General features: G+C 41.0%; 1 protein-coding gene across 2 annotated transcripts in view; it reads left to right on the top strand.

Moving 5' to 3' along the window:
- The first annotated feature begins 1,405 nt into the window (after window positions 1–1,405).
- jag2a (jagged canonical Notch ligand 2a) overlaps window positions 1,406–15,776 on the top strand; it is an 89,848-nt gene continuing 75,477 nt past the window's right edge. For both annotated transcript variants that reach the window (XM_060925224.1, XM_060925226.1), the window contains exons 1-2: window positions 1,406–1,669; window positions 2,200–2,526. In XM_060925224.1, coding sequence (XP_060781207.1) covers window positions 1,607–1,669; window positions 2,200–2,526 — 390 coding nt within the window. In that variant the 5' untranslated portion in view covers window positions 1,406–1,606. The remainder of the gene's footprint in view (window positions 1,670–2,199; window positions 2,527–15,776) is intronic.

Raw genomic sequence — 15,776 nt, forward strand, 5'->3', positions numbered from 1 at the left:
GAGGTCAGTATCGTGAAATACCGTGACCAAGGTCTTGAAAGTACTGACCGAGGCCCTCTGGGTCGAGGTCAGTATTCAAGGCCGAGGTCACAGTATTTCACCATACGGACCGACCTTAAGCTGGTAAATAATACATTTATTTTTTTCTTTACCAAATTCTAACAGAAAACGAGAGCGCCCGAAAGGGAAAACTGAGCAGAGGCAAACCGCCATTTTGAATCCTCATTCACGGCTGTAATGCAAATGGCTTCCTCCTCAGTATACAAGTGCACTTCCATGGTAGGAAAAAAACTACATTTTGCCGCTTATGTAGTCCACTATTTATATAAATAGGAGTCATTCAGGATTCAGCCATGTTTTTGCTCGGCGTTAGCAAGTTACAGGTTTTTAGCTTTCTCCTGAAATGTTTTCTTTTATTTCGTCTTCTTCAGAGTAGTAAAACTCGCTTTCACTGTGAACACTGTCGTTATCGCTATCCATGCTGTAAAATTAATGCTATTATGTTGAGAAATGCTGGCAAAAATTTATAAGATTTTTGATAAAAATCTTATAATAAATCTTATAAAAAAGATAAATGTTGACAAAAATTGCTACTATGTTTGTTGTTGTTGTGAACGAGCGAGTCGCCAGAGGTCCATAACCGGGGTCCATACCGTAGATATGGACCCGCTTGCCAGCCACTCAGAGTGCAGGATTTGATGGAAACTGGACTGTGAAAAAAAAAAAGTAAATAAATAAATAAATGATAATAATGCCTGGATTTTTTTTTTGTGGTATATCAGATATATTCCATTCAGCTACTTGTCTTTGACTCATTCAATATCATGCTAGCTGAATGGGATATATTTGATATACCATGAAAAAAAGCCAGCCAATATTATTTAATGACGTAATAAACATGTATGAGTAAAAGCTGTCTTCTTCTTATTATTATTCCTGACACCTCTTACCTGGGAGTAATACTTAAATTTATTGTTCACAAAATTTCGTCTTCAGAAAATACAATTTAAGAAAAAGTTTTCAAGCTTTTAATTAACACGAATTATTTGTAGATGTCCATGTGGAAATTTTAACTTTTACACCTGTAGGTAGATCATATAGACCTCCTGAGGTGACTAGTTTCTCAGCCTTCACTGGGGCTGAGTGAGACTTTCACTCGTTTTACTGTTATTCTGTCAGATTATCACTAATATTACATTCATTACAGGAATTTGTTTGAAGCTGTTGCTGGTTTTCTTGTGAAAATGTAAAAGGAAAAAAAAAAGTGTTGAAACAATCACAGCTTTGCTTCATCGTCACCTCCTACCTCTTCGGTGATTGGCTACACAGAGACCCTGTTAAGGAGAGGAAGGTTGTGATTGGCTCGTCCAACTGTCGCTCAAACTCCCTGGACGTGGTGAGAGTGAGTGTGGATGTGCGCGCGCGCGCTCTGGACGCTACTTGAAGTTTTCGTCAGTGCACGCGCTGCTGTTCTTCCCCTCAGAAAGGTGCTGAGGCGCCGCGGATGTTCTCTCCTCCTCCTCCTCCTCCTCCTCTCAGGAGCGCCTTTATCATGGAGAACCGGGTTCTGCGCTCCGTGTCGGTGCCGTGAAGCCTCACCGGAGTCATGTGGAGCTGTACAGGCGCCTTCCTGCACTCCGTCTGCCTCATTCTGACGGTTTGGTCTGAGGTGAGAGAGAGAGAGAGCCGCTCGGAGTGACCGTTATTTTGCTTGTGGGAAAACGGTGTCGTGTTTTAAAGAGTCCTTAATAAACTCACTAATTAACGAGGAAAAACTAATTATATCACTGAGCCTGGTTTTATCCCAACAGCCAGAGACTTTATACTTAACTTAAATATGATTATAATAATCAGACTAATCATAACCCAGTCATACTTGTGTTTATCCCCGTTATGAGTTCGCACCGATTCGATATTTTCACGTATTCATTCGATACCGATATCAGATCCTCGATACTGATCAACAGATATTTAATCGATACTTAGACATCACTGGTTTGATCCGAAAGATTCTTCTGAAGCCAGTTTCAGATCAGGATAAAATCCTATTTCTGGACGCGTGACTCATCACATTGGATTTCACATTCATGGTCTGAAAGTCTTGTTTCTAAAATGAATGTCAGATCTGTGAGCTTTCAGGTCAGCCTTGGCTCAGACTCTGACTGTAACTGTTCCTGTGATCACTGTGTTTTCCTTCAGGTGTGCTGGTGTGCCTATGGTTACGTGGAGCTGCGTGTGATCAGCGTGGAGAACAGGAACGGGGAGTTGGCGAACGGCAAGTGCTGCGGTGGAGAGAGGGGCGTGGGGCGGGGCCAGGAGTGTGGCACTGTGGAGTGCAAAACGTATTTCAGGGCGTGCCTGAAGGAGTACCAGGTGGAGGTCATGACCTCGGGCCCATGCACGTACGGAACGGCGAGCTCGACCGTCATCGGCGGGAACTCGGTTCGGCTTGATGGATTCGATAATAACCGGAGCAAAGGCAGCGGTGTTGGGACTTTAATCATTCCGTTCAATTTCGCCTGGCCGGTGAGTCTGTATGCCATCCATCCATCCATCCATCCATCCACCAATGTCTCAGGAAACATTGCATGCAACAATTCTATCTATAGGGCGGCACGGTGGTGTAGTGGTTAGCGCTGTCGCCTCACAGCAAGAAGGTCCGGGTTCGAGCCCCGTGGCCGGCGAGGGCGTTTCTGTGTGGAGTTTGCATGTTCTCCCCGTGTCCGCGTGGGTTTCCTCCGGGTGCTCCGGTTTCCCCCACAGTCCAAAGACATGCAGGTTAGGTTAACTGGTGACTCTAAATTGAGCGTAGGTGTGAATGTGAGTGTGAATGGTTGTCTGTGTCTATGTGTCAGCCCTGTGATGACCTGGCGACTTGTCCAGGGTGGACCCCGCCTTTCGCCCGTAGTCAGCTGGGATAGGCTCCAGCTTGCCTGCGACCCTGTAGAACAGGATAAAGCAGCTGATAATGAGATGAGATGAATTCTATCTATCTATCTATCTATCTATCTATCTATCTATCTATCTGTCTGTCTGTCTGTCTGTCTGTCTGTCTGTCTCCGAGCACAAGTCAGTTCAGAGTTGAACATGCATGGTGTCATCCTGGAGACTCACTTAAAACTAAGGTTCATGAATCGTTCGTTTTTATAATGCCTCATTTCAGACATCCATGGTCACACTGTAAACCTTTTGATGTGTCAGATGCGTAATAAGACACAACCAATGCCTCTCGTCCCCAGATCACGTTTTTAAGGTCGTGCAAAGTGTGCAACTTTTGCGGTCATGACAGGATTTGAATCGATGTCATGCATCGTTTTGAGTCAGTCTGCCAAATCCGGTTGTCAGGGATGCTGAAAATGATCACCTGGTGCGGTGAAGAAGCAAATCTCACTTTCTTAGCGAGTAATGAAATCATCTATAGCGTAGTGTCCCTAGCTAGGGTGTAAGTGTGCTCTTATTTCCGTTTACATGCAGACCAGCAAAGAATTTGGTAACTGAATAGCTGTATTTATCAGTCTGACATCACTCATTCCAAATCATAGAAAAAGAGGTGAAAAGATAATGATCTAATTGATCCACGGTGAAATATTTTCTATTTTTGACTTTGTAGACGAGCTCTGAGTTGCGTTGCTGTCGTTATGATCACAACATGGGACATGTGTGCTGTTGTGTTTAAAAAAAAAAAAAGTTTTATTTTATTTTTATTTATTTATTTTTTGTATAAACAGCTTTCCAGAGCTGAAGAGAAGAGTCTGATGATTTGTCATCCTGCTGAGTCAAAAACCCATGTCATGTAATCTCTGCGAACCCGTCACACATGACAAAATGACATCGTTATGAATTCTGGAATTGGAAAAAGTTCCAGTAGCAAAAAAAAAAAAAAAGGCAAACAGTTGTTCGTTTAGTCGTGTGAAATAGTAATTGGTGTCGGAAAGGGTCACATATATGAGAAGAAAATTATTGTATTAATTAATATGACTGTACTCGATGTAATATCTATACAGTCCTGTGCAAAAGTCTGAGGAACATGTAAAGAAATGCTGTCGACCAAAATTGGCTTAAAAGTAATGAAATGAAATGTTTCAGCATTGAAAAAATACAATAAACAGTAATCAGTAAGCCAAAATAAATGAATGAATGCAAGGTCAGTATTTGGTGTGAAACGACCCTTTGCTTTAAAAAAAAAAAATAGTAGTCTGAGGTCCAGTGAGTGCAGTTTAATAAGGAAATGATCTGTAGGTTTTACTGAGCATCTTCCAGAACCAGCCACAGTTCTTCTGGACACTTTGACTGTCACACTTGCTTCTTCATTTTGCACCAAAACCCAGCAGCCTTCATTATGTTTTCTTTTTTAATCCGAAAAGCGTTCTCTTATGGAATATGCGGCTCAGATACAAACTTTTTTTTTTTTCTGTAACATTTAATTTTGTGCTCGAAAACGAACGAATGTTTGGAACTCTAAATGTTTTTGTACTGACTCCATAATACAGAAGTCATAAAATAGAAATCTATAACAAAGTTTGTCTGAAAAACAAACCATAATCAGATGCCTGAGAGTTTTGCACAGTACTCTATAGAGATATTTATTGATTTACAAAAGAATTATATTTTGATTTATTTTTAGAGTTCAGTCCAGCCCAAAGACACAGACACAGCACCAGAAAACCCCGATATAGATCTGGATGTCAGCAGCTCAGACGTTTCTTTGGCATGAAAACGCTGTGCCTCTCTTGCTTGCTTTCTCTCTCACTTTGTTTTTCTGACATGTGAATCATCAGCTTTCATTTTCAGCTCTTAAATTCACTCAACACCACACTCAAGTGCCTTCCTCTTGTTTCACTGCTTCCTCTCAAATGGGACGCTGACAGAGGAAGATGATGATGATGATGATTTTCAGCTCATGGTGGATTACCTGTGTTTTTATATCCAGATGTGTATTAGGACTCATTTTATTATACTGGTACAGACTTAACAAATGTACAGATGGATTCCACGAAAAGGATCTTAAAAAAAAAAAGTTTCCCACTGCAGTTACACTTTCCTCCAGTTGGTGGCGCACAAGTTTGTGCCTAACCAAAAACTTAAGGAGAACTAATGTCATGAAATCGGTTTTATTACCACTCCTCACTTCTTAATATCCTTTGCGTGATGATTGCAATCAGTTGTCATAATTGTTTTTAGTGATTTAAAAGTGTTTCTTAACCATTGGGCTGCGGCCCATTAGTGGGCCACGAGGCGCCATCTAGTGGGCCACAAAGTTTTATTCAAGTTTGAAGCCAAATACTAAATAGTTCAGGATGTCATAGTGTCTCAAATCTGGTAGCTGGTTTGCTGAAAACTTTTCAAGTGGAATAAATACATTTGTGGGTAAATTAAGAAGAACAAGCCTATTTCTGTCACATTCCTCCTCTACATTTAACCCACGCATGCACACACAGAGAGAGAGAGAGAGAGAGCACGTGCACGCACACTCACACCGAGTGTGCGTGCACAGTGGGCCGAATAAATAAATCCGTTTGTGGGTAAGTTATATGGATCTGTGATGCGTGCTGGAAGAGTAGAGCAGGGAGGATTGAGAATCGAGCAGCTGTGGTTTGTTTACACTTGATACTAAAACTTGTAGCGTCCTAGCACCTGTTGCAAAGATGCGTACAAAAAGCCCAGAAATTCCTCCTTACCCGGGCAAAAACAATACAGGATTTATCTTGTAGTATCCTGATCCCCAGATCTTTAACCCAGCCACATATAAAAAGTTGTTCTCCTCCCTGCTCTTCCAGGTTTTCAGGCCAAAAAAAAAAGTGTGTTTCCGGTTACGTAGATTTCAAAACTAGGGTCGGTAGGCAGGCATTTTTTTTTTCAAGATGGCTGCCATAACCTATATTTAGACAGGAATAATTTCACAAAATATAATGAATTTCTTTGCAGGTCACCTGAGTTACCACCTTCTGATGAATCTGATGCAGCATGAGACACCTTTTAACATGAATTTTTCTGTAAATATAACAGCTCAATACACCATGAGAGAGAGAGAGAGAGAGAGAGAGAGCAGCCCCGCCCCTCTCTGCTCCCTGAGTGGAGCTCGTCGCCTTGGTAACGGTGCAGGGAAAAGACACAATATAACAAGCAAAGAGCGCTTTTTCTCAGAGTTCCCTCTCCTCGAACAACGCTGATTTACACGGAAACGGAAGGAGCTATTCACAAAATTCTTTCACATTGAGTGCTACAAGGCTCCCATGAACACATTAATGTAATTTTTTGTCCCTAGTGTAAAAAATGTGGACACTAGAGCGAGTTAAAAACAAGTGACTTTTCTGATTTTGCAGTAAAAGCGCTGCCACGTTTATAATGGGAGTCTATGGGAGAGCGTGGCTGTCCTCTCCTTACTTTCAGGCTTCTCATTCAAAAACTGTAAATCCTATCGCTCAGGTAGACACTTGTCTTGATTCACACAATGTGTGACTACAACTTTTGAGAAAGTTGTGTGTGTAGAGTGAAAATTGTGGCTGAGAAAACAGTTTAAATGAGAAAGTTAGAGCTTTTTTTTCAGGCTGCCTACACTCTAAACTCCTGAGCTGCACTGGTGTGTAACGCCATAGACACCCATTATAAAGCCTGAATTTCTCCAGATGTGCTCATGGTGTTTGATCTGTGACTGATCAAAAAGTATAGAACCTAGCAAAAAAGTTGAATGCCAGATCCACACAGGAGAATTTTGTCTCCGTTTTAAAGTTTGAATCATGTCTCTAGGTGAAAGACAAAATAAGCGTTATCTCTGCTTCTGTTCCCTCCGACGGCCCCGACACACTACTGCCTCCGCCAAGTGCGCACGCACACACCGCATGTCGGGGCCGCGGATGAGTTACTCTCCCTTAATCAACGAAGTCGGCGGGGAATTTGTGGTTATTATCGGTACAAACAGCGCGAATCACAACTTAAATGAGTGCGGTTCAGTTTGACATTATTGTCAGTCCGTTAGATAAACATTTAATTTTATTAAAATCGAAAATTAATATTTAGAGCCTGTAGGCTACAAAAATAAGTCATTAAAGTAGCCGGCTGGACTTAATTGTGTAGTCGGCTGTATGGCCGGTAGCCGGCGCTTGTGGAAAGCCCTGATTTTCCCAGTGAGTGGCAAAAACTTCCGGTTCACGCGGTTGGGTTATATGTAAAAGTCGCGACTGGGAAAAAAAAGTTTAGGGTCGGGCGGTACGGATTAGGGTCGGTCGGGTAACCGGAAACACACACTTTTTTTTTTTTTTTTTGGCCTAATCTATGTGTCCGTGTAGACCGATGTCTGCAGCACCAGGTAGTCTGAGATGTTGGGGAACTCAATAGATGGATAATTTTCCAACTCATAATGAATGAATGAACGACTTTATTTAAACACGATAAGTTGATCAGCAGAGCTAGTGGGGTTGTGCATGTACAGATACAAATAATTACAAATACAAAGGATTAAAAATATACACAATCTTAAAAAATTTTTTTTTAAATCTGTTGATTATCTGTTAATTATCTTCACATTAAGTTAATTAATAGTATGCATAACTATTGTCTTTGTATTTAGTTATGGCTACAATACGATCAAAATTTATTCTACTAATATGAAATTTAGCTCATAAATTTTTCTTTCATAGGAAAAATCCTTCTTTGTTAGCGTGCAAGGATCTAATCCCATTGAATGCTTTCTATAGCTACTTCTTTTGAGTGTACTTCTTGGTTTTAATAACTTGCTTGTTTGCTGAACACAAACGTGGCAATAAGTTCTTGTGTTCATGGACCAGACTCCACTTTTGGATCATTAATCCCTTTTGACTGAGAATGACCTGCATGCATGATTTTAAATACAATACCATCCATCCATTATCCATAACCGCTTATCCTGTGCAGGGTCGCAGGCAAGCTGGAGCCTATCCCAGCTGACTACGGGCGAAAGGCGGGGTACACCCTGGACAAGTCGCCAGGTCATCACAGGGCTGACACATAGACACAGACAACCATTCACACTCACATTCACACCTACGGTCAATTTAGAGTCACCAGTTAACCTAACCTGCATGTCTTTGGACTGTGGGGGAAACCGGAGCACCCGGAGGAAACCCATGCGGACACGGGGAGAACATGCAAACTCCGCACAGAAAGGCCCCTGTTGGCCACTGGGCTCAAACCCAGGACCTTCTTGCTGTGAGGCAACAGTGCTAACCACTACACCACCGTGCCGCCTAAATACAATACCTACAATTAAAAACAGTTTGTTTTTATTGCATTTATTTAATTCCTGGGCTCCCATCTGTAACAGGGAGTGATGCTGCATCCCATTAATACACTTGTTTATTTGTTTTTTTGTTTATTGTTTGTTTGCACATAAAAGAAACAAGCCATTTTGTTAAAACAGAGAAAAAAGAACATGCAGGGGAAGACCAGAAACCTCCAAGGTTTTTCGAGGGCTTTCCCCTATACTATGATTAATTACTGTATAGTCATAACAATTACTGTTGATTATAACATACATACATACATACATACATAAGATCAAACAAAAGAAAAAACAAATCATTATCGAAATACAAGAAAATAAGGAATAACTAACTTATGAGATAATACAATCAAATAACATATCAAATTAAACAGAAGTTAAAGAAAACCAAATACACAATTTAAACTAATAAATAATACTTTACTTATTATTATTATTATTATTATACACTTTACAATAGATTATTAGATTCTACTAGAATAGATGAGCCAGAATAATTGGGGATCTTTTTTAATAGGCCCCAACTCGTTACAAGTACAAATAGGTGGGCCTTAAAGTAGAAAAGGTTGAGAACCCCTGACTTAAAATGATAATTCAGAAGAAAATTTAGCCGAAAACCATTTCAGTCAGATAAGTTAGTTTCTTTAATTTTGCACACTAGTATAACTAGCATAACCATGCTAACACCATACCTTGATTTTGTTATTGTTGATGCAATGTAACGTACCAGATATAAAAATTAATGTAGCCTGTATTTGCCACTTCTTAGGTCACATGACCATTTCCCCCAGAGATCGTCTGTGTTTTGGTCCGAAATGACTCGCAGTTTTATCATCGAGGGCCAGATTCAGAGTCGGTGAATCTGAGTCAAAACACGAATCAGCATTTGCACAGGGAAACTTTAGCGTATTCAGAGTCGTCTTATGCTAATTTTCTGCGCTCGACGTTCGGATTATTAAAATCACCTTCGTTTCGTTTACACCTCTCAGGCTGCTCATCTTTTTCTGGAGTAGAATAATCTGAGACGGGTTTCCTATTCCTCAGGAATAGAATATACGGACCAAAGAATGAAACAGCGCTTATTTCCCTTTGCTGTCAGATGTAATGTGATGTCACATGAAAGCAAAAGACAATTTAGGAATGAAAAACAAGACACGCCCCATGAGTTTTACTCAGACTCCGCCCTGTGTGTGTAACGCTAACGTCTCTAACTTCTGAACAGCGCTTCAGTCACGTCTGAGGTCTGAATACCGACGTGCAAAACTATGGTGTTAACTTTCTTTTATTCGTGGGGTATTTATATATACGGAGTAGGAAAGTGGGGATGATGAGGAAGATGATGAGAAACAAATCCTAGTGAAACAAACGAATAAAATGATACGCGTTCAAATGTGGCACGTCAGTGATTACAGATGTAAATTAGCCAGAAACAAAATTGCAATAATGCTGAACCTCAGTAAGATGAGATATGAAAAGGTTTGGCATGTGAGAGAGAGATAGAGAGAGATGAGACCTGACCTGACATGTTCTCACTGATGTATGGGAAAAAGGAGAATGACAGAGAGTGTGTGGGAGTGACCCATATGATCACTTTTGACATGTGATGTTGCTGAATATCAGGACAGATCTAGAAAGATTAGATAAATTCTATGGCTTGTTGGCAGGTTTTCACGGCTTATCATGGAAAAAAAGCAAGTGATCTTGTAAATACGGTGTGTTTTTATTTGAACTCAGTCTCATAAACTTAACTTTTGGATCTGACGTGATGTCAACAGACAACGGTTGGCTTCTGAAGAATTTTTTGCAAATGCACAAATTTGTAAGTTCAGCTTGGGGTCAGTGTTGAGTTTATCCAGTTTATGTGATAATGTGGACATATCGTGTGTGTGTGTGTGTTGACATCATTGATTCAGTGCTGGACAGCTGCCTCTCGATGACAGAACAGAAGCTGCAACTCCAGATCCACCTGGGATTTGTGTGTGTGTGTGTGTGTGAGAGATCTATAAACCAACCTCAGTACTGATTGATTGATTGATTGATTGATTGATTGATTGAATGGCATCTTTGAAACTGTGATTCTGAAACCCTGAAGATGGAAAATGAGATTGTAAAAGAGCAAACCACCACATTACACACGAGGATTCGAGCTGCCTGACAAAAGAATCGTGTTGGAAATCAGGATCTCGATTCATTTCTCCACGCAAACCAATTCGAAAACAGCGGCACGTTTCGAAATTCTTTGATTTGACCCTCGCTGTCCATCGTTGCTGGAGCTCAAGTGGAACCTAACTGTACGTAAGCGTTAACCGCTAAGAGAGTTGACCACAAAGGAAAAATGAAGAGCGCGGTGATCGGGTGATAGTACGGATACACGAAAATGTCAGAAGTGAGAAGCAGCATTTCAGAGAGATCAGCTTTTTTCTGATGGCAGCGACAACACAGTGAGCTCCGGTGTTTTCCACAGGCACTCGACAAACAGGACCTGCTCGTATAATTGTAGTTATTATACTGATGATGATAATTATATAACTATTCCCTTTAAAAAATGTCTATCGATTGCTAATTAATCATGACGTTGTTTTTACATCGTGACAGTGCGGTGAAGTTCATTTTGGACCTTGATGCTGTGGGAACGTCTGTTTATCACTGCGAGAACATAAGCAAGAACATGAACTCGCTAATTTCACGGACGTTCTGCCACAATAAATGTGACCATAAAAAGAAAGAGAAAAGGATTTCGACGTGTCACTCTTTAATCATTTTAAAAAACGTAACGAAAACAATTCATGACACTTCATGAGTGTTTTATTGCTGAGACATGAAACATTAGATGTGAGACATAAGACATTAGATGTGAGATGCCAGACGTGAGAGATGAGTCATCAGATGTGAGACATTACACAGGAGTCATCAGATGTGAAGCATCAGACATTAGATGTGAGACATTAGACATGAGACATGAGATGCAAGATATGAGACATTAGACATGCTGTTGGTGTGAGGATTAAACCAGGTGTTAAATCATTTCCTGTTTGAGATCATGTCCTTAAATATCATATTTTCATCACCGTGAAGGGTGAAGCATCTCACTCCATTCAGGATTCTCTGTCGCTCTGAATGAAGAAATGATGGAGTGTGAACAGAAATGCAGCAGCGAGTATTTTTCTCTCTGTGTGATGAACTGAAGCGTGCCAGCGCTGTGATTGCTTACCGCATCGCCGCTGTGGGTGTGACGGAGGAAAGCGGGCAGCGTTTCAGGAGCGCAGTGTTTATGAAGAGTCCTGCCGTGTGTGTGATCGAATCTCGCCCTTTTAAATATAGCTCAGGTCTGTTTATAACCTTCTTATTGTCTCCAACAGATACCTATTTTTAATTCAGCTTCTTTTTTTTTCTAAACCAAGTCTGAAAGCCCTGAAAGTGGTGTTTAGATGGAGCATTTCTGATTTCTGGCTCCTTCCTATGGTGAGGCGATACGGAACACACCAGATTTTTTCTGCTTTGGAAGATAAAACAGCTGTCGAACGAAACACAGTTAAAACGCGCTCAGTGGATTTTCTTCAGTTTGTTCACTGAAGGGGAAAGGACCAGAACGTCACACAATCGAGGATGGAGGATTGTGATGATTAAGTGTGAAGCTGAGCTCACACTGGACTTTACCTCGCTGTTTACGTCCTGAAAAAAATCGATATCCAAGGCGATCCGCACATTGTGTCCAGAATCAGCTGACATCAGGACAACACATCGTCTCCTGATTTTGAATTGTGGGTGAGGAAAATATCGTGGTGGTGACTCCGGCCGAACGCTCGGCCTCACGAACACGCTGTTGGTGCGCGACTTGACAGGATCACATGAGTCTATGTGCTACTTTAAAATAAATAAATAAACTTCTCTTTTTTTGAGAATTTGTATTTAGTTCAACTTGTGTGCAAAAAGTTGAATTTTTTTTTTTTTAATGAAATATTTTGCATTTCTTTATCAAGCACCAGAACGCAGACCGTCCAAATAATATTTATTTGAAATAAAAAAAAAATTAAATTTTCATGTCTCTGTTTGAGTCGAAAGAGTCTAAAGATCTTTTTTTTTTGGGTCAACGTCTGTTTACTGATCTCAGTAAATTGTAAATCTTTCACTACTTTCAGTTGATCATCATCAGACGTCGAGCAGGTTTCATCAACCGCTTCTACGCTTTCATGATTTCGTCCTGTTCTGGACAAGAAGCCATTTATTTTATTAAAAAAAAAAAACAGAAAAGAAAGTCATTGCGTTCATCAGCATATGATGTGTCCAAACGTTTCCTGACATGTTTCTTTTTTTTTTTTGAGGACACTTATCTGATTCAGAGGATGCCGTAAGGCAATAAGACACCCGTCTCCTGAGACGTAATGAAATTAATAAGTGAAACAACGTGGCGACTACCAGTGGAAGTGCGGGACTGAAATGCAGTTCTGTTACTTCATAAATAGTAACATAAAATTAAATCATGGAACTTTTTCAAAGTCAAAATCTCTGTGACAGAAACATGAGTTCAGTGTTGGAGCCTAATTTCTTCAGAACATGTTTGAACCAGAATATACCATATATGGTTAATAGTGGGCGTGTCAGTATTAAAATGAGCAACGATGCACATTTATGCACGCGCTAGAAACAAGGAATTTCTCATTATTTATGATGCTTCATTGCTGACAGTTGTGCCTATATATGTGTGTGCGCGCATTTAAAAAGTCAGGATGAGATTCATAAAACGCATCCATACTAAAAAAATCAAACTTTAATATGAAATGTTGATAAATTAGGGCTCAAAGGGAAAATTTGATTAAATTTGCTCACAGTTTGAGTATTTTCAGAAGGCTATAATATCAAATCAGTATTGCGATAAATTGTCACATGTGATTTTTTTTTTTTTTTTTTTAATGTATGAGAATGTATTTAAATTTAAGTAATTTATTTTTTGTAGATGTTGTAGGGTGGGGTTTTATTTATTTATTTATTTATTTTACATCTTTGAAAAGGGGCGGCACGGTGGTGTAGTGGTTAGCGCTGTCGCCTCACAGCAAGAAGGTCCGGGTTCGAGCCCCGTGGCCGGCGAGGGCCTTTCTGTGCGGAGTTTGCATGTTCTCCCCGTGTCCGCGTGAGTTTCCTCCGGGTGCTCCGGTTTCCCCCACAGTCCAAAGACATGCAGGTTAGGTTAACTGGTGACTCTAAATTGAGCGTAGGTGTGAATGTGAGTGTGAATGGTTGTCTGTGTCTATGTGTCAGCCCTGTGATGACCTGGCGACTTGTCCAGGGTGAACCCCGCCTTTCGCCCGTAGTCAGCTGGGATAGGCTCCAGCTTGCCTGCGACCCTGTAGAACAGGATAAAGCGGCTAGAAATGATGAGATGAGATGACATCGCTCACACACCTCATTTAATCTCCTGTCGTTTTTATCGGAACAGTGGATCCAATCTGGCAACTGGATTTCTACAAAAACCAACAGGTCAGAAGGGGTGTTCACACGGCAACTTTTACTCCGGTGTAGTACCGGGGCTGCCCCGGTAGAGCGTTCACACGGTACAAAGTTATACCGGTGTGGCCCCTGAAAGCTGCTTAAACCGGTGCAAATCTAACCCTGCTCAGGAGGTGGTTTAAGAAATTTACTCCGGAGTAAATGCTAGTTTGCGGGGCAGCACCGATATAAAATGGGACGTCTGAACGCTACAGGGGTAGACTCGCTACGCGTGAGGAGAGTTGATTACATATGGGCATTGCATAATTTGCATCCTGGTATTTTGCGCTTCCAAAATGGCGAATATCAACAACAACAGAACTGCGTGTCTTCATCCACGTTGTTTTCCCGGCGCTTGGTGGTGCCATGACAACCGGGAAAAGGAAGTACATTTTCACACATGCGCATATTTCATTTCCGCATTATTACTATCGCATAGCACGGTCGCAAAAACTGCCGTGTGAACGCGAGTGGGGCTGCACCGGTGCTGACACGCTTCTCTCTAGTAAGCAGGTTTGTGACATGTGAACGCTCCACAAAATTTACACCGGTGTAAGATATATCGCAACAAAATACATCGGTGCAGCATCGATGCAGATATGTGCCGTGTGAACACCCCTAGAGTGATGTGGTGTGATGACACCGATGTTGCAGAGCAGCATTAAATTAATCGTGCAGTGCTGCTTCCGTTACTCTTATCGCAGCAGCGTGTCCAGTCAGATGACAATACGTGAAATGTGTCATTTAAAGGCTGGTACGCCTGTTTTCTTTTTAATGAACATAAAAAAGCAAACTAATTTGATTGATTTTCACTGAAACCATAAAGATCACTCGCTTCAATTACAAGTCAGAAGGTCTTATTTGTCGTTATGATTTTTTTTTTGTCTGAAAATACAGTATATTTTTCAGAACAACTGTCCTGTAAACGAAGACTTTCACATCAAAGAACTCATGGGCATATGTGAAAATTTGACTTTTATTTTTTTTTGCAACAATATTTCATCCGTGAAAGGAACGCGTTCAACCAATCAGGGTGCAGGTTGTGGAAACAGTTGTCGTCATGGCGTCTCTCTCTCTCTGTGTCAGTTTGTGTCTCAAAACCCAGCACTGCTTACTGGAAAAAAAATAGGGGAGGAGCTCATCAATTAAAATGGTGAGTGAATAGTCCATAGTCTGTCGCTGACTTTGTGATGTGGTGAAGATTGATATCAGTCTTATTAACTCCTGACCCAAGCAGTGAACCTCCCCGTGTTCTCACCACCTGCTCAGGGTAGGATGGAGCCAACTTTTCCTTTTTGTTAAAGAATAAGTGTCAGCTCATCATCACTTCTCGAGTCCATCATCAAGTGATTGTTTTTGTGGAATGCTCGCATCATTGTATCGTGTTTCATGTGAATATTATTGTTGCGTTAAATTCATGAACGATTTTTTCACACTTTCGGATCATTTATTTGCGTAGGGCTGGCTGTGTAAAGACCTTAAACGTGAAAAAAAGAAATAAAGGGCGGAGTTCAGTTGAGTGTCATGGTGTAAATTGGATGCAAGTGCTATCTACCGTCTTCTACATACCTGAGCTCACAGGTGCCCATGATTGGCTACTGTTGCTGTGATTGACAGGTGAGAGACAGAGTGTGGCCCTCCCACCCACTGAACATGGCAATGCACGGGAAAAAAAGATGTCTTTAATGGCAACTGAAGTGAAAACGTAAAGATTTTCCTGCTCCTGGTTTTAGGAAACAGATCCGGCAGTGATCAGAGACGTTCTTTTTGATTGTGGTACGAAACCTGTTCGTGCGAGATCCGGAAATACAAGTGGGTTTGTTCATTTGAGGGGAATATTTCATCCTGTTGAGCTTTAGTTTAGCCGGAGGAGCTTCCTCATTCAATAAACCGTCAAACATGTTGATCAAAGAGACATGAAAGGAAACATCAACTGGAAATCAGGTTCTGCATGTGGATTTATTCAGCAGGGGATTTTAGGCAGAGAGACCAATCCAATCCGAGCACAGGGCGGAGGTGGTGGGGTTTAGTTTGA

This window comes from Neoarius graeffei, chromosome 7 (assembly GCF_027579695.1).
Source record: "Neoarius graeffei isolate fNeoGra1 chromosome 7, fNeoGra1.pri, whole genome shotgun sequence".
Taxonomy (NCBI): domain Eukaryota; kingdom Metazoa; phylum Chordata; class Actinopteri; order Siluriformes; family Ariidae; genus Neoarius; species Neoarius graeffei.